Here is a 19,212-nt window from a genome sequence, read left to right on the forward strand (position 1 = left end):
TCTCCTAAGGCGTAAAGATAATTTTTAAATTTTTTTTTATAGTAATTTCAAAATTTGAGGCTCCTGCTCTTTTCAGCTTCTTTTTATAGTTTAGATAGACAAGATCTCCCTTGTCTTCCCAATATGCTCAAATGCTCTATTAACTAGCTCAAATGCTAAGAGATTCCTGTAAGTGAAGAGTTAGGCACTTAAGCACATACCCCTTAAGTAGACAGCTAAGTAGGCACTTAGTAGACTCAGGTTAGACTGAATCTAATCATGTGGTTAATGACTTACCAGTGGTCCTTGGTCATAAAGTCTACATTAGATATTTAAACAGGAGATGAAATCTTAGCACAGTCCTCTCAGTGGCTTGTCACTCAAATTATTCTGTCAAACCTATTTAAGAAATCAGGTTTTGTATTCTTTACATCTAACTTGCATATTTTGCTTAGAGTAGAAGTAAAAGAAAAATACAACCCAAGGACTAATAACAGTTCATTAACACAACTATAAAAATGTTAACATTCACAGTTATTTTGGTCTTAATATTTTTCATATGTATACATTCAATCATACTGTGTTATTATTAGGTTTTTCTAACCACAAGTGCTGGGCAAATTGTACAACAACCAACTGACATTCAAGTAATCCTACCCTGAGAAAATCTGTTATTCTGAAGCTGCAAAAATCCTTTTTTGCACTAATCCCACTCCAACATACAAAATAAATAGCAAAAGGCTGCACTGCGGAGGCAGGATTTGACAGATTGGAACCAAGGAAGCAGTTGCTCTCACAACTGCAGAAGTTTATCATTTTCACCACAGATTTACTCAGGGTAAGTAGAGTACATGCAAATAAAATGCTTACCCCAGATAAGTGCTAGACATCTCACTTAAAACCACAAATAAAGAACCCCTGGGGACCCCAAAATCTCTTTGCATCTCCTCACAGCAATAGAATTAAAATCCCAAATAAAATTTGATGCCCACAAGGCTGTGTGAAGCACAGAATCTGAATTCAAATCAGTACTGAAGGAACAATTCAGTAAAAGGATTTCAGTACCAAGGATGATTTGTGAAGAAGATGGTTAACAGAACCAGTGGGTACATGGGGAAGCATGCTGAAAGGGGTGACATTTTAACGTGTTCCTCCTGCCAGGTAAGAGCTTGTTCTCTTATAATCAATAAAGGGTCCTAAGCCAATCTGTCCACTCTTCGCACAGACTGGCATTAGTCAGGGCTGGTACCAGAGATTTCCAGTCTCCTCTGCACAGAGCTGGCATTTCTGATCTGGTTGCCTTCATTTTTCTTCCATGCCACAGGGTCTCCAAGACTTCCAGGAGTTTTGAAAAATGCCTCATTATGTGCAGGACGAATGCTCTTGGGAGTGAGGGGAGTTGATGAAGGCTATTTGTGAAACAAAACCAAAGTGATTCAGTAGGGTTTTCTCAAAGCCTACATGCAAGCATACAGAGGACAGCTGGGAGACATTAATCCCTGTACCCTGCTACTAGAGAGAACCACTCACACATCCTTTCAGAAGCTCCACATGAAAAGCTATGGGCTTTGCCCCTGCTTTTTGTTCTGGAACTGTATGCCAGTACATCACTGCTAGAAGATGAAAGCCTCTATCTTATTTCCGACTTAAATGTTTTCATCATTAGTTCATATTCATTCATTCTTATGCCAATCTTGTCTTTTAGCTTAAATGGCTCTTTCCCTTCCCTGATGTTTTACTCACTTTTGTTATTTGTTAGCATCAAGAGAAATCCAAAATTAGTCTTCTAAACCCTGATCACTTCTGTTTTAGGTGCCACTCTACTGTAACCTCTAATGTTAGTATCTGTAATAAGATTGGCTGCCAACCAGTCTCTTATTACAGCCTTTTTCTAAAGCTCAAACAAGATAACAATAAAGTAATGTTCATAAAGCTTCCAAATGTTCAACCTGCTTGTCACTGCATTAGACAATAGGAAAACAAACCACAGATTTAAGAATGTAAGCTGAATTAGTGTCAAAATGTCACTGCTAATGGTTGTAAAGACCCAGGTAACACAGTGTGACTCGAGTGTTTTCTGTCACTCATTGTATTTCAGATAAATGAGTCCTCCTTCACTTTTGGATTTCTCATTTTTTTACCCAAGAGCCTGTTTCTATGGTAAATTTTTAAAAATATCTGTATAAAAAATATCAACAAACACCACAAGAATAGTTGGTTTCTCTCAGTTCTGATGCTGCTGTTACATTTCCATTATGTAGTGAAGAGAGATCAGAATGGGGCTGAGGGGGTAACCCAGGACACTACTACCTGAAGAAGTGTTGCAGCCAACTGACTCCTGAATTCTGACAAACAATCCTCCTATCCACCTAATGTGTTTCTGTAGCCATTGCATAACACACAATGATAATGTCAAATGGGGAAAAAATACTGACTTAGATTTCTGGGGGATTTTAAAATTCCTGTAAGAGTTTTGAAACTAACCATAGATGTGCTATGCTGAGCTATGTCTTCAACACTGTCCCAAGCCCTGTGCCACTGCTACAGATGGACACACACAGACTAAGTGGAAGACACCAGCTCTCAGTGTGCCAGCTCACCACTCTGACACAGCAGCACCAGACTGTGGCACAAAGTGATTTCAGGCCCTGTGACCTGGCATGTGTCTTTCATCATCACTCCCTCACACCTTTCACTCTTACCTGCTGCAGCTTCAGAAGGGTCACTGGGTGCCCCACACACATGGGGGAGTCCAGTTTAACAGCACTGCAAGATCTTGTAAGCACAGGACTCAGGTGCAAAGCAGGGTGAGCTGGTTGCTGTAGATCCACAGAAGGGGCAGGCGAGACCTTGGGGGTGACCACTGCTGTGGTGCTTATGAAAACAGGGGTTGTTGATGCCAGGCTGGACATACTGCAATTCATGGAGGCACCAGCTGAGAATGAACCATCAGGAACTGGGGAAAGAGGACTGGTGAATGAGGGAGAACAGACGAGAGGGAAGGAACCCAAGGCTGCCGATGGCACCATGACACAGGGTACACTTAGAGAAGGTAACTGGTTTGAAGCCAGGCTTATGGCACCAGGGGCTTGGTTTGCAGAGAACAGGAAATTGAAACTGCTTAATCCTAAACCAAAGAGAGAGAAAACAAAGCGTTAATACAGTTGACAAATTGGAAGTAAATTATTGTAACTTCATCCAGAATAGGAAAAAGGTGTGAAAATAAAGAAAAGTCTGACTAGGAAGTAAACTATGGCAAAAATAATAAAAAATAAGGAAGAAAACTGTCACAAATGCCTGACTCTTCTGTCCAGTTGCTTTTCCTCACCTTCCTCCATCTCCCCCCCTACTGTTTGTTCCTTGTACCTGCATCCACTTACTTTGGTCATATTAAGTACCAACCACACACATCTTGCTGTTTTCTGCTTCTAACTTCAATTAAAAGCAACATCCTGGCTAAACAAACTCTTTTTTTCACTAACAGGAATCATATGCTCTGATATATGAAAACATATACGTTGCTTTTAACAAGAAAAAAACCCCAAACTAAACCAAACTTAACAGATGGGAGTCACCCACAAAGACAGACCAGAAAGACATTAATTTTTCTGAAAACAGCTGAAATACTGTCTTGAAACAGAAGCTGCTCTGGCTTCCAGTTTGTCTGACCTTCCAAAACACCAGGATCAGCATTTTCAAACTGACCATCTCCATCTAAGTCATATCCATAGACCCCACTTGGTGCCACAAGGGAATCAAATACTAATGCAGTAGTCATGGCAATCTGGCACACATGTCCTATTCCAACAAAACAGTCTTTCACTGTACACAAACACAGACACAAACCATGGTGGACACAAAATTCTCTTGCAATATTTTCAGCTGCTTCCCCTCTATCCCTACAGTGTCCTACAAGCAGGATTGGCTACACTTGCAGTGCCTTGGTTTTTGGGAGGTTATCCTGACGATGCATATTACAAGACAGTACAAAGTTTGTAGGTGACTAAATTCATCCACTCAGGGGAATGCTGTTGCTGTTTTGGCCACCTTACTGCCAAACCTAGACTTCCAGCTCCTCCGAGTTTTGAATGCTGGATAAGTGTCCATTTTGCTGCCCACAATTCAAGCATGCAAAACTCACATTAATTATCTCTATTAATGTTTGAGAAAAATGCCTGTCTTTTCAGAAAAGCAGCAGTTCACATGAAGTCAAGATAGTTTAGAGCTATTAAACTACTACAGAGAACTGCTGTCAGGTTTTCTTTGCCCAATATAGCCTTATTCACCATATTTGTAGGACTTTGTAGGACACCATATTTGCTCAGTGAACAGATACAGAGGTTTGGCTGTCCTTACCAGTGGTAGGCTGAAAATAAAGATATTGTGGTTGGAAAGGTTGATTGGCATTTTCTCTAGAGATATGCTCATTTCCTGGAGGGGGTTCATCAGGGTCTGTGTTCTGAGATCGTTTTTGTTGCTCCTGACAATCTAAAGACTCCTTGCTTGCAGCCTCTTGAGCAGCAGGACTTGCGAGGTCAAGACGATAAGTTTCTAGATGTACAGCAGAGGGACAGCCATTTCCTGGGGTAGATTCACCCTTGGGTGACTCAAAAGGCTTCTAAGCAAAAACAAAAGTGGAAACAAAGAATCCAAACTGAAAAAAGACAGTGCAATGCCTCTCATGCATCTTCCTCGCCTATGGAATAAAATGAGTATCTGCAAAGGAGCAGCACAAACTTGATTAGCAAATCACCAAGTTAGAAATTTTGATTGAGGGTTTGAAGAGCCATATTAGTGATGCCTGAGCCCTGTGCCCTTTGCTATAGTTCACTTTCAGTACTTGGAAACACTAGGTAAGAAATACCTGATCTCTGGGATTATTTTTTTATTGATAAGGAAAAACATTTGTTTCAAATGGTTTATATTGAACATTCAGATGGCTTATATGATACGGCCTTGAGTCTGACCCCTACTTTCAGTAGTTAAGAGAACCCTGAGACAGCTACACATCACCTTCACCATCATCTTTCTCTCATCAGTCTGCTGTGGGCAACACCAAACTTGAGAGAGAGGGACTCAGGCTGTAGAGTAGTGGGAAAGTACAAATAATATCTGCTATAGCTCAAGAGAATAAGCAATGCTGCTGCTGTCTGGGAAAGCCCAAGCTAACAGAGGAAGATGAGGAAGAATAGTTACATTGATTTCTTCCCCTCTGACACACTGTTTTGTTCAAGACAACGATCAGGACACTGCTTCCAAAGAGCAGCTGAGCATCACATCACTAGGCAAAGCAATCACAGTCCATTTTCCCCCGGTAATGTGAAAATGTCTCCCAGTTAACACCTGTACTCCCTGACACAGCTCCCTTACAATTTTCTTAACATGTGGGAGGCAGCATTTGTATCTCTAACAAGAGTGGTGTAGTGAGTTTTCACTTCTGAAAACATTGTCTTAGGCAAAAGTCTTTCCTCACTATGAGAAAACCTAAGTGATAACGAAATTCACTTTACCTTGGGTACTACAAGTGAGAGGGGCAGATCACTCTGCTCCATAGTCTGCTTCTTAGCAGGCGGCTCTTCATCATCTGCAGGTGACGAGGGTGATGTGCACTTGTGGGAGCTGTGTTTTTTGCAGACAGCTGAAGGTACAGCAGCCTGAGGTTCAGCACTCCTGTCTCCCTTGTCTCCTGCAGTGGGGAGGGTCTCGCTCAAGTTATTTTCCAGAAGACCACCACACAACATAAAAAGGGATGAAGATGGGAAGCACAAGAAGGGTTGGTTGGGAATCAGGGTAGCTTTTCCATTTTCTGTTTTGGAAGCTGCAGGCATGGAAGGATGTGGAGCTTGGCTGCTGATGCCAATTGGTAGTGAGAGGCTTGGCACCTCTGTCTGAACCACAGGGAAAACAGCCTGAGGCAAAGGGTTAACACAAAAATCAGAGTCCCCAGGAACCGGAATAAGGGAGAAAGGTGAGGTTATGCTTGAGTCCCTTGCTGAATTTAGTATAGTTTCTGTGCCACAAGCTTTATTCCTAAAAAAAACAGTAACGAAAAGAAGAAAAACATTTAGCCCAACATTAAACCCCTATTTTATCCTTAGAAGCAAACAGGTACAATTTTGGACATAAATGTGGAAAAATTCCCCCCCCAATCACTATTTTTACACAGTTTACAAGGAGGGTCACTTTTTAGTATTCCTAATAACACAGAAGCAGACTTCTCCGGCTTTTGGTGGAACAATAATGCTTTTGGCTGCACTTGACTAGAGTCAATCATTCACAAATGAATTCAGATAGGGATAGGTGTACAGAAGACAGATGAGAAACAGAGACGCTCTTCCACAGAATCATGATTTGCTCAGCTTATATAGACAACAGGTCAAAGGACACAGGGATGACCTATATAAACTTACATGATACAAAGAACTACAGAAGCGAAACAACAGTGGTGGTACAAGTACAAGTGGGTATAAAATGACCACAAAAAAACCTGCCATGCTGACACCTGTCAGCATTAAAACAGTAATAACGAGACTGTCTGGCAATTTTTTTATCTCAGTCTCTGGAATCTATCCTTAAACTAAACATGACAAGCACAAAGGTGAAACTGGACAAGAGTTAAGACCAACCTACCTAGTATCTTCCTCTATTTTCTGCCTGCAGACAGCTGCTAGATTTATCATTTTGGAACAATATTCATCTGAATTCACAATACCATCTGAAAGAACAAAGAGGTATTCAGTTTATCGAGCGTATTTTGATACTGGCCATATAAAATAATTGCTATAATCTTTCAGTCCTGAGACATTTTTATAACATCCACTAATCACCTAGAGCCAGAACCTGCAAAACACTCAGAACTCTCAGTCCCGCTGGAGAGGTGTTCATCATCATCATTTCCTATATGAGGGGACTGTGAAAAGCCCTGTAATTGCTTATGTTTTTCAACAACTATTCATTAGATTGTTACTGTAAAAATTCATTACATTAGGAACCATAAAATAAACAAGCATTTTGTGGCTAAAGAATCTTTCTTTATCTATGCCATATTTTAACATAAGAAACTGTAGTATAGTTGCAGTTAGTAGAGAACAGAAATATTTACCAGAAAACCAACTGCAGATTTAAAACAATATGGCCCAGATTGACCTCATCTAACTTCAGGCACCTGACTGGAAGGTCTAAAAGACAAATCTCATCATCACATGGACAGTAGAAATATAAGTACCTCCCAGGAGTAATTCACATATTTAATTACACTGATTCAGCCAATCAAGCGTCTTAAATTGGTGGGTTGTCATTTGAGCAGATACAGTGGGACACAAAAGAACATGTTTCATTAGTAGTTACCTTGCCTCTCTTGATGTGGGCTATTGGGCTCAGAGCTGACCTTCCTTCTGGTCTCTTCAAAAGGCTGTGCACCATTAAATGAAGCGTGACGCGTAAACCTTTGCTTTCCAGTAGCACAGATCTGATACTGGGCACAGGCTCCTCTCTCTGTCCCTGGCAGAGAATCAGATGTTGGGCTATGCCCTCTCAGCTCATCTGTAGGGACATAATTTTGTACAACAGTCCTTCAGGCAACACAACTCATTTAGGCTTCTTCCATGTTACCAAACTTGGGCTTAAGGAAAGACGTAACCTCCATACTATCTCAAACCCCACAACACTGAAACAGATTTAGAGCTTCCCTCCTATCCATTCCATAGTAGCCTAGAGGAGAAAGGGTACTAAGATGGCATTAACATTATCCTTCACTTTTACTTGGTGCTGGCACTGGCCTGACCCAAATATCAAAGCCAAAGGGCTTCCCTCTGCTCTGGCTTCCAGACAAGAATCATCAGCTTACAGAGATGCTCTGTCCCACCGCCTCATTCTTTGCACTCAAACCTTTTGTACAAGGGGACATCTCCAAGAAACCTGCTCTACCTTGGTAAGTCCCCTTACAAAGACAATAATTCACTGTATAATTGTTATGGAATTACTGAGATTTTGCAAATCAAAAAAGCTGTGGACCCAGATTTGAAGACGTTGGCATTATCTGCCATTGCTCTACAATTCCTACAGTTATGCATATAGTTATCTAAGTCAGTAGACACAGTATCCTTCAACATCCCTCCCCAGCCCCAGCTCTTGAGCACAAAGTCTAATAAGGGCCAATGTTGAGCTGGCAGCAGTTAATAATCACAGGGTACACAATGAAAGCTGAGCCATTCTTTCCACATGGAAAGCAACCTTTACCACTTGGGAAGGGCCTGTCAAAGCAAAAAGAAAATAAGTGCAAGCTACACAAGTTACCAGTCTTTCCAGAGAATTCCACAGGCCCAATCCACTTGAAGGCTGGTTTGCGTCCTCGTTCCTCGGTGACGTGAACTTTCTTGATCAAGCCTAGGCTGGTGAGAACGTTGGCAATATCATATAGTCTTCGTACCTTTGCTAACAACAAAACACAGAAATAGTTAAGACAGTCAGGTTTCAATGGATACAGTATATAAGTAATTTCATTCCAGAACATCAACACAGCTTTCACAAATGAGGTGGGTAAAATCAAATTGGGATGCACTTAGGCCACCTCCTATGAAGCCTGCCATGCCAGCTCTCACCTCATTGTCACTGCTGCTTCATATGTTTGCTGCTCAGGTTTAAGCTCATCTACCTCATTTCGATGGAAATAGGTTAGGGAATGATTACACCAACAATTTTCCCAGAAAAGGCAGCTGCCTCCACGTGGGGTAAAGACAAGCTGGGGACAAGAGGTACAAGAGTGCACAGCTGATCCAAAGAGGACACATGTCCATAATTTTTAAAAATTGTAACACATTCAGAAAAATCTCTGTGACTCTAGTAAACAACATCTTTGAGTTGACTATGATACCTACATGTTGCTCAGTTATACTCCTCACATTTCTCCTGATATTTGCGGTAGAATTTTAAGACTGAAGTGCAAGTACTTTATTTTAAAAGTACTTTAAAGACTTAAAAGTCTTTATCTTAGAAAAATTATTTACTAATGCTGAGTTTTTCCATGCTGTCCAAGGGATTGAGGTACTAATCCCCACTAACTGAAAAGCAAAATACCATCCAGCTGTGAAAGACTTCTGGGGTAAAAAGGAGAAGTAGCACATTTCTGCAGAGAAGAGAATTATTTCCATCAAATTAAACATCATAGTTCAATAAGTTCTGAAACATCATTCAGAGCAATACAGGAAACAGGGTTTAAGTATGAAAGAAAAAATCAACCAAAAAAAAATAATTTCCTTCATTCTGAAGCTAAAACTTGGGAGATAATTGTCAAAGTGACTCTTCCCCATATCAAGCTCTATTTTCACAAACTGACACTTGCAATTAAAAAACCCCAAACCATACTTCAGCAAAAGATTCATGACTCGCTCTTGCTGTTACTTACTGGTGTCAATCCAAACATGCCCCTGTTTTCTTTACTCACTGATTGATTCATTTGCCTCTCATTAGGCAGCTTACTTTTAAATTTGCTGTGGTCCACTGTATCCTGGGTTTCTTCTATCAGTATCTTTGCTGCGATGTCCAGAGTGACTATCTTGGTCTTGGAGACAAGGAACAGCATGACAAACTTTTGGCTCATAATCCGCAATGACTTGTCCTTTCTGCTGTTTGCAGATGCTGTGTTACAAATAATACCCAAGCCTCTTAGCATATGTCATCCATCACAGCCAGAAAATTAGTAAGTAGGTTTCTCACGCGCAAAAGGAGCAAAGTATTTACTTGTCAGGAAGCAGAAATCTTTTGAAAGGCAGCTGAGTAATGCAGACAGAAGTGTCTCTTCAAAAGGCAATAAAAATTGCAGAAATAGCTTCTAGAAAGTCAGATTCCAAGACTGATGTTATGCTATGTTACACAGTTTTGTGCCACTATAATTTCGTGACTCCAATGGACTTTGTAACTTAAACCATTATGTGTCACATGGGCAGCATGAAACAGTGGACAAATGAAGAGATGGCACCTTCTGGCAGGATAAAGTGTTTACTGTCAGGTACAGGTGAGTAAAGAACTAGAGTATCTAGTAGAAGTTCTGCTAGTTTGTAGCACAGAGGGAAAAATCTGTCTTGAGACCTATGTTAGGAACAAAATAGAAGGAAGAATTCTGCACCCTCCATGGTGAATTCAGCACCTTTTTGGGAAGGATAATTTTTTATTATTTAATTTAAATGCAAAGCAAGGGAAAAAGTCACATGGTAAACTGAGAAAGAGATTTGTGTCTCTGTATTATCACACTCAACAGTTATCTTACCAGAGCTGCAATCTGGTTCTGAAAAGTCCAGTAATGGTCTGTCTTGGGAATGAGGAATAGTTTCCTTTTTCCGTTCTCCAAATTTGTACTCTAAGTCCTGCTCCTTGTGCTGGAAGGTCATTACCTCTCCATACTGCAGCTCTCCTGCTTCCTGAAGCATTTTCAGAGTTTGGCTGAGGTTGTGCCGGCCATGCCAACAGTACTGGTTCTTGGCCACACGGCTAACCAAGTGCAACGACTCCAGGACATTCACTATATCATAAATTCGTCTCCGTTCAACTCCTGTTTTAAGGTTGGGGAGGAAAGACATAGACGCTCATCAGATTTAATGTGCTGTTCAGCAGAAGGGAATAGAGAACTGGCTGTTCTCTAGTACTGAGTGTCCACAACACATTTTTCACTATTCATCTGGACACATCCATATTTGCACAATTAAGACCTGATTTATGTGTGGCCAGCCTCATTGTATGCTGCTCTTTGTCTATTTTCTTAACTTCCCATCCAGCCACGGCTTCAGTTTAAAGCACTGCGTTTAGAACTGATTGCAGTCTGCCCAGCCTTGCTCACTAAGACCTACCCAGACTGCCTTGAGGTTTTCAGAGCATTTTGGCCCTTCCTGACAGAGAGCTTCAGAGCTCAGACACATAACTGTGCACAAGCCTGTGTGTAACAGAGGGCAGTAAAGGGTCTGAGCCTGGCACTGACATGGTGTAGAGATAAAAGCCCCTCATATAGGAACTAGTGCGAGTGTGGTCCTCCACTTGCGTTTCCAAGGGCACAATTACTTTTACTTGCTAAGCAAGTACCAAGCAAAGGAGCATTAAAAGTTTCACAGGGTGCAAAGCAGTGTAGGATGTGACCCACTGTTCCCAAATGCAGCAGAAATGAGTCCTTGGTGCTGGCTGGTTCTATACCTATGGGAAATCTATGAAATATGCCCAACTTGAGTTCAGCCTGACTGATGTGAGCAAGGCTGGGGACTGCTTAAGAACAGGTTGGTGGCTCTGCTCACTGTTCCAAGTACTCATGTCCCATGCTGTTTGAAGCATGGCTGTTATACATAAAACAGGGCACTATAAGCTGGTGGCATCATCTGAACCTGAAATGCCCTAACAGTTAACATCAGCAGAGCAGAACAAGCGCTAGTTAGGGAGAAAGGTTTTGAAAGACTTCCCTGTGGAATGCAAGGTCTTGATGCATCTGTTTACCCTTCTGGAGAATATGGATAATACTTACCAGCCTCATATGAAAATTAGGTGAAACAATTTATGAGTATTTCTTAGAGTGTGGAAATCTTGGATTGAAACATACTCCGGAAAAACAAGAGTGCTACACATATCCTGGTGTTTTTCAGGCATCAGCATTTTTATAGCCCCCTTTTTGGCCTTTCCATAGTTCTTCAGTGAACAAAGCAATATACATTCATAGCAAAAACTGTATCACAGCCATCATTTTTTACACAGAGAGCAGCAACATGTGAGTAATTTTGTTGTCACTGAGGCAAGTGGATACAAGCAAGCAAGGAAGGGAAAACAAAGAGAGAAGGACAAACACGCCCCCTCCTGGGAGGCAAAATTCCCAACAATAAGTTTTAAAAGAAAGTTTCTACCATTTAGGAAAGCAAGGTAATGTCACTTCCAACACAAAATAAAGAACTATTCATGTTCAGCTGTACAAGGCTGGAGCACAAGCATCGCATGCAAACACATAAAGGAGTAACTGCAAAATCCCAAAGAATAATTAATTTTAAAAGTAATTTAACTATTTACCTAATCTGAATTCTATCCTATTTCCACTTCCCATTACCAAGGCAAATACATGAGTATTTCAAGGCCTTTCTTAACAGAGTCATAGAGGACATCATTTAAACCTAAGATAACCTTGAGAACCATGAGATCTTGGAAGGCATAATGTCAGACATATTGCAGAAGTCAGGCAGTAAACCCAAATAATCTCCTACATCTAGTAGTTTGCAATCGTTTCCTCTAATGTTTCATTTTGACAAAATTTGTTGTTTATAAGTCCTCTTTCAGAGGTTTTTCAACTCTTGAGTCCTTCAGTGTTCAATAAATTGAATATTTAAGAAAGTAACAGAGTTGGTAAACAGCTGGAGGCAGGATTTGTCCAGTGAAAAGTACTGTCAGAAAGCAGATTTCAAAATGGTAGCATTAACAAGCAGCAAAGACACTCAGGAATTTTAGGCATTTCCAGCTCTTGATTAGTATGATTAAAAGAGCATCCAGACCATGGGAAAGGCAGATTTTGAATGTAGTCTGTTAGAAGATGATCTTTGGAAGGCCCACCTGTTGGGTTACCCCAGGTGATCAGTTACCCCATTTTTGCAGGTATACATACCAAGAACTGAAGCCACTTCATCCAAAGAAATGGTAGTTTTCTCTGTTGACAATGGATAATTTGGATAGCGAGCTAGAAACTTTTGGCACAAAAGTCCTAAGCTTTTCTGTTTTCTGCTGGGCCTCTGCTTTTCAAATTCATCAACCGTGGTGTCGTCTACTATATCATACTGTTAAAAAATAAATGTTAACCCTTTAGTGCAGAGCTTTAAAAGCAAGACATAGTCAAGAGAGGCATATTTCAGATGTTAGCAATATTTAAGCTCAGATTTTCTATTAAGGAAAAAAACCATGGACTTCTTGCAAGCACAGAGCACTTGGGTGACACTCAAGCTCTTTTTAATTCATCACACAAGATATCTACAGAAAAACTCTTATCTGCACTATCATGAAATAACAGTCATGCATAAGGAAAAAAACCAGTAATACCAAAAACCCAAGACTCGCAGATGGTAAGATCCTACTTGAAAAGAGTACTTCTTTTTGAGAAGAGACGGAATATTCCCTCAAAAAATTCTGGATCTAATAAGGCAGAAGATGCAGAAGACATCAAAGAGTTCCTGCAAAACCTCTTTCAAAAGATTTTGCTGCCCTTCACAGTGACTTTGTATCACTTTAAGAAACCAGTGCTTGGGGAAGGGTTGGGGGTACAATGCTAAGAGACTATAAAAGGCACTACCTGGTCTTTGAACCTTAAACTCAGTCAAACTGTTACATTAAGGAATTCTCTAAGATGGTCTGAATATGGTCTTTCTGTCCCTGAAGTGACAAAAAAAACCCCAACAACAAAACTGTGATGCCAAGAATATATGAAGAGGTATGTTTATTTATCACAAAATGAGAATGATGGAGGGTTTTTCTGGTAACCTTGGGGTTTTCTTCTGTGTCAAAAACGGGAAAATAAGTTTTGCCCTCTGGCAAAGAAAAGCTGAGGATGGTGGCCACATTTCCTTGTGTATGGGATCTCAAACTGTCCTTTGCTAGTGACTAAGTGACCTTGTGGCAGGCTGTTGCTCTGATAGAATTCTTTGAGTTTTATATGGTATCAAAATAGTAGTATTCTTACAGTAACACTTCTACTTCTTTTATAAGTTACCTTTCTAAGCGAAGAAGATTATTAAGTGTAAGTTTGATTAACTAGAAAATATTTGAACTCTTTATAGTAGTCACTCCAAAAATGCTGTGTGATCTTAGCAGCTCGAAGTGGTAATGAAGTAATCTTTAAAATCAATGATTTTTACTTACTGGATGCTATGTTAGGAATGATCTTTCGTTATGACCATGCAGAATTCTCTAGACTACTGTAATCACTGTACTTGCTGTAAAACTACACTTCCAGTGTGATCTGTGGCCTATCAAATGATCTTCTCAGCAGGAGGACCCTCGAACTATTTTCCTGTCACTGAAATCACCAGGGAAGGGTATTATACAGGAAATAATCCAGGAGAGGGAAAGTAGTGGTTGCAACAAAAAAAGAGTACGAAGGAAGAAAACTGTAATGATGATTACTACAACCTGATGTCATTTTCTCCAGGGACAGACTTCCCAAAGTGAGGACAAGGATCAACACCTGCATTGCCCAAGTCTCGGCAAGTAAAAATCTTCCTAACACTTGACCACTAGTCTGGGGACTGGGGTGGAAAGAGGGAGAAAGGTTTCAGCTGACCACTTTGCAGGGTTGTTGCGGACAAGGTATAAGATTTGAAAAGCATGCTCTTCCATTGTTGAATTTATTTTTGAAAATGATGCCTGTTTAAAACTGATCCGGCAATTTACTTTCTAATGTGGTTCAGAAGTACTAGGGAAAATGGAACATTTAAACTCTACTTCCTTCACTGTCCTTTTAAGTAATATTCAGGCTCTTGAGGGGTCTCAAGTCAGTTACTAGTAAGACAGTTGCTTTTAGTCTTTGGATGTCCTACTGCTCAGCCAGTGCTGTGTAGGCAACTGTACTTGGGAGTGTCTTATAATTCTGCAGTTTTCCATAGGGAGCAAAGGATTGCTTGGAAGAAAACTGAGGAACAATTTAAGGAAGGTCTGATTCCTAACTGAACATAAGGTAATTGTGTTCTGAGTCTCACCTGTAATGAATCCGGCGTGTCACTCTGCTCACTGTTTTCTATGGGTCTGAAGAGCTCTTTTTTCTTCTCTCTATCCCTCATGTCAGGGCTAGCAGCACTAACGAGCATCTTCAGGTTAGCAGTAGGGGTCCAGGGATCAGGCTGAGGTCTGTCAACGATCTTAACAGGTGTAATTGGATTTCTTTCCGGCGTGCAGCCTTTTTGCTTCGATAGATCAATTGGTTCATTCTTAATTGGAGTCTTTGGGGCCATCCTGGATCGATCAAATATGTTTTCCTATTAAAAACAAAGTTCTTTAGACACAACAGGAAACATTCCAACAATCAGTTTCACTGTTCTTATGAAGGTAATTGTAGTGACTCATGCCTTGATACTCATGGATATATTTAGCACAGTTCTTCTGCCTTTGTTGGAAGTGGTAAAATATTCTACATGCTGCTGTACTGCAGGAAGTGTATATGAGATACTGCCTTGAAATACAGAACCGGAGGTCAACGAATGCAATTTGTGGCCTATTAGGCTTTTAAACTCTGACTGTTATTACAAGACATCATTGCCCACAAACATAAATCACCAAATCGCAGCAAAACTGAAATAATGCACTGTTCATATTACACTTATCAAGAAAACACACTATTCTGTTTGAAAGGTCCCTAGTTAAAAGCCATGCTAGGGATGCAGCTCAAACTGTCATAAAATGTCAAACTGAAATGGATGTAACTTTACGTGCAAGTGAGAAAAGTTTTGCTCTGCACTGTCTGCTGCTCAAAGAAAATCTTCATAACTGTTCCTTGACTACAGCTAAGAGCTGCCAGAAGGAAAAGTCTAATTCATCAGCTGATCTTTATCATTCCCTGAATGAAGCTCAACTCCTTCCAGTCCCTAGCTGCAATCAAACTTTTTTCATATTTCCTCTTGGATCCAATTTTACCCCTTTCCCTTATTTCAAGAATTATCACTACAGATCAACTCATTTCAAGGGACTGACCGAAGGAAGCATCAGTGGTATCCTTAAGCTGAGATCTGTTTTTTGGGCAACAAGAAACACTACTTCACTCTAGCCTATTAGTGTAAATCGCTAATGAAGATTCAAGGAATTAGGTAAACAGGATGCCATGTTGGCTTTCTTTGCAGGATATCAAAAACTGTGACCTAAATATCCTAAGCCTGGTACAGAACAGGACTTCCAGAAATACCCATGCAGAAAGTTGCACTGTTTCTTCTTGCCCAGGGAAATCAATGTTCTGTTTAGATAGTTCAGATATCACTTAATTCCTCTCAATACCCTATAAACAGGACACTGTTTTCTGGAACTGTAGCTAATATTGTTCAGCGGTTTCTAGATTTACTATGCACCTTGAGTGAAGTGAGACAGAAAGCAAACTGAACAGACTATCAGCAGAAACCCAGAAGAGGTTATAATTTGCTGTAATGGGCAATGAAGCCTTTGAAATCACAGTAAACTGCTTTTAATCTAAAATTCAGGTTTGAAGTTATTAACTCTTCAGTGTAACTGTGGCTTTTTGGTCTCAAATTGAGCAAGTCTTCCTGTTTAGATTAAGATTACTGCTTCATTTTTTTCAAAATTAGTTTTAAAAGTCTAACATGACAACTTTGAGGTTGGATATTTTGTGTTGCAACAAATCCAACTCAGAAATGGCAAAAAAAGCCAATTAATATTAAATATTAAGTTATACTGGTTTGCTGCAAGAACTTTCCTAAGTTTTGCCTTTTCTTTAAAATAATTTAACTATTCACTAGCTGAAATAGATATTTAAATAGGTGATGCCAAAAATCATCCTAACATCATCTCCTTTCTAGCTAGAAAGGAGAAAAAGTTTTAGTAACAATTGAAACTGGCTTTTACTAGGAGCAGTTTTGTAGCATTCAAACTGGAAACAAATTTGGTACATCAAAAGCACTGTTCTCCGAGCACTGATGAAGAGCACTTCTGCGTATGTTCATCTATGAATGACCCAAAAGGATATAATAAATACATCTCATTTTACAATTAACAGTCAGCCAGTTGTAACTTACTATACTGTGATAACTAGGGGTCAGTTTAGAGGCCATGATACTTAGAATGTATGTTCACATCATGATGGCACTCAATATATTCTCGCAATTTCATGTTTGGCAGTGAATCAGCACTTAAGGAATGGAGAAGATCTACCTTCCCATCAAGTTCCTGTTCACTGTCGCTAGTGGTAATGGAACTGCAGTGGGGGCAACTGAAACTGCTGTTTCAGCACCTCAAATTTTCATGTTTGCGCAAATATCACAGTGAAAAAAGTAGTGGCTCTACATGAAAAGCGTGTCTACTCCTTTTCAGATCTTTATTTCCTACTATCATGATTACCTACTAAGGTAAGAAACACTTTTACCCTCTCTCCCTTTTTTTTTCAGTAGCTGCAATGCTACACCATCTCCATCCATCTGTATCGCACAAAACTGCAAGGGCAGTTGGTGGAAGTATGAGATTGACCTTGATTCAAGCAGAGATAGCTTACGATTACAAGACGACTGGAAAGGCTTAATGAACTTACTATGTAAGCAAGAATTCAAACAAATCTGAGATAACAGGAGTGGAATCTGACAAGAACTACGTGATCTTTGGAGGACTCAACCGAGCATGGACAGCAGGTCATGAATTGCGTCTAGTTCAGGAGACATTACTGAGCAAGGTTATGCCCGAGACTAGATATCTTGTCTCCTGGCTGGTGAGGCAGTAGGGGAACAATGAGCTTGTTTCTCCTGAGTGGCCCCTACTCAGCCTCTTGACTTGAGAACACGGCTTTATGTATACAGACCAGAAGGCAAGCAGAGTGGACATGTGCATATGCACAGCCAAAGTGGTGCTAAATAACAGGATCATACAATTCCCATGTCAAGTTAGGGCTGGTGGTTCTTACCTTTAGAATGGTGAGTTTCTACAAGAGCCCACCACCTTTCCACATGGTAGCCATTGGGATGCTTGAGATCACTTAGTGAGTTTGACTTAGGTGAAAGCTAAAGTGTTTCCCTAGGAGTTAGTGCCAGAGTGCAATAACTTCACTTACTGACAAGGGTGGCATGACTCGGAGTTCTTTCACTGCATTGTCCCTTTATCTTTAGGGTAGCGTTGGACACCCCAGTGCTCCAAGTGCTCACAGGTAAGATGCTGCTGTGCAGACCAGCATAGCAGGGCAGAGTAGGTCCGATGCGCAAACCCCAAACGCTGCCCAGGGGAGGGAGAGGAGCCTGAGCCAGGGCCCGAGCCATCTCCCAGCCTCCTGGATCGTGGCCCTGCACTCGCCCGCCGGTCCCGCCGCCCTCCTTCCCTCCATCCCTCCCTCCTCTCCGCACAGTGCCCGGGCCGGCGCGGGGCTCCGGTGCAACGCGTGCAGGGAACTCGCGGCGCCGGGCACCGACCGGCCCGTGCCCGCGCCCGCCCGCTCACCTTCTGGGCCGCTTCGGCGCGGCCCCGCCGCCCCGGCCGGACGCTCGCCAGATCCCGCAGCGCCAGGACGCTCACCTCCATCTGCAAAGCGAGAAGGCGCCCTTAGCCCGGCCCTTGTGAGGAGCCGCTCCCGTCCCCAGCGAGACGCGAGGGGAGCGCGGAGCCGGGGCTGCGCTCCCGGGCAGTCGGGCAGGGAGCGGGGCAGGGAGGGGGAATGAGGGAGGGGTGGGAGTCTCCGCGGGCTCCGCGCCCTCACCGCGTCCGGCGCCGGGGCGCGCGGGGGGCGCGCAGCTGTGCCGCTCCCGCCAGGCGCCCTCAGACATCGCTTTACAATCCGGCCAATCAGGCGCGGCCGCCGGGGAGCCCCGGCCGCGCCGCCGGCCAATCAGCGCGCGGGCGGGCGGTGCGCGGCGTCGGGCGCGCGGGACGGGGCTCCCGCCCGCGCGGGGCCGTTTCGCTCCTTTTCTTGGCGCTGCCCGCCCTCCCCCGCGCGCGCCCTTCCCGCCGCCGGCCCCCGCGCCGGGCGGGAAAGGGGCGGCGGGCGTCTGTGCCAGGGGGAGCCGGGCTGGCTCCTGCCCGGTGCCTCTGGATCCGTCCGTAAATTTGAGAGAGGGGACCAAGGGCTGAGCCAGCGGCAGGCGGGTGCCGCCTCGGTCGCCCGGTCACCGGCTCGCAGAAAGCGGCGCGTGGGTGTCCGCGCCGGGGCAGCTCCGCAGCCCGGGCTGTGGTCGTGCGGCACAGCAGCCTTGGGCAGCCCGGACAGGCTGTGATCCTCCACCGACAGCCCCTGAAACGAGCCTGCTGCCCGGAAGGTAAAGCGAGCAGGCGCCATGGGTAGCGGTCTGGACACAAGAGACTTTTCGCTTTCTCCTCATATCAGCCTGCTCTGTGGTTTTCCCTCCCTTGGTACCTCGCAGCCTACCGACATAAGGGAAGAACTGGGAGAGAACCTTGTCCGAAGTTAACACATCAAATCCTGGCAGCCTGTGGAGCTGTGCAGTGATGAGTTTTCAGTTGTATCCGTTTTGACTATGCAGACAATATTAAAAAAAGGGTAGGAAATTGTCAAAATCATAGCTTTCTACTGTGCACAAC

General features: G+C 42.5%; 1 protein-coding gene across 1 annotated transcript; it reads right to left on the bottom strand.

Moving 5' to 3' along the window:
• Nucleotides 1–462: 462 nt before the first annotated feature.
• E2F7 (E2F transcription factor 7) lies at nucleotides 463–18,381 on the bottom strand. The gene is made up of 13 exons (XM_017804245.1): nucleotides 18,374–18,381; nucleotides 18,118–18,198; nucleotides 14,679–14,954; nucleotides 12,599–12,767; nucleotides 10,244–10,525; nucleotides 9,457–9,615; nucleotides 8,275–8,412; nucleotides 7,327–7,521; nucleotides 6,610–6,694; nucleotides 5,490–6,009; nucleotides 4,336–4,597; nucleotides 2,682–3,106; nucleotides 463–1,388 (listed from the first exon to the last, which is right to left on the bottom strand). Exons 2-13 carry the CDS (start codon nucleotides 18,196–18,198, stop codon nucleotides 1,212–1,214), a joined length of 2,769 nt encoding a protein of 922 aa, XP_017659734.1. The 5' UTR covers nucleotides 18,374–18,381; the 3' UTR covers nucleotides 463–1,211.
• Nucleotides 18,382–19,212: the final 831 nt, after the last annotated feature.

Source organism: Lepidothrix coronata, unplaced genomic scaffold, assembly GCF_001604755.1.
Source record: "Lepidothrix coronata isolate B3197 unplaced genomic scaffold, Lepidothrix_coronata-1.0 Scaffold9, whole genome shotgun sequence".
Lineage (NCBI taxonomy): Eukaryota > Metazoa > Chordata > Aves > Passeriformes > Pipridae > Lepidothrix > Lepidothrix coronata.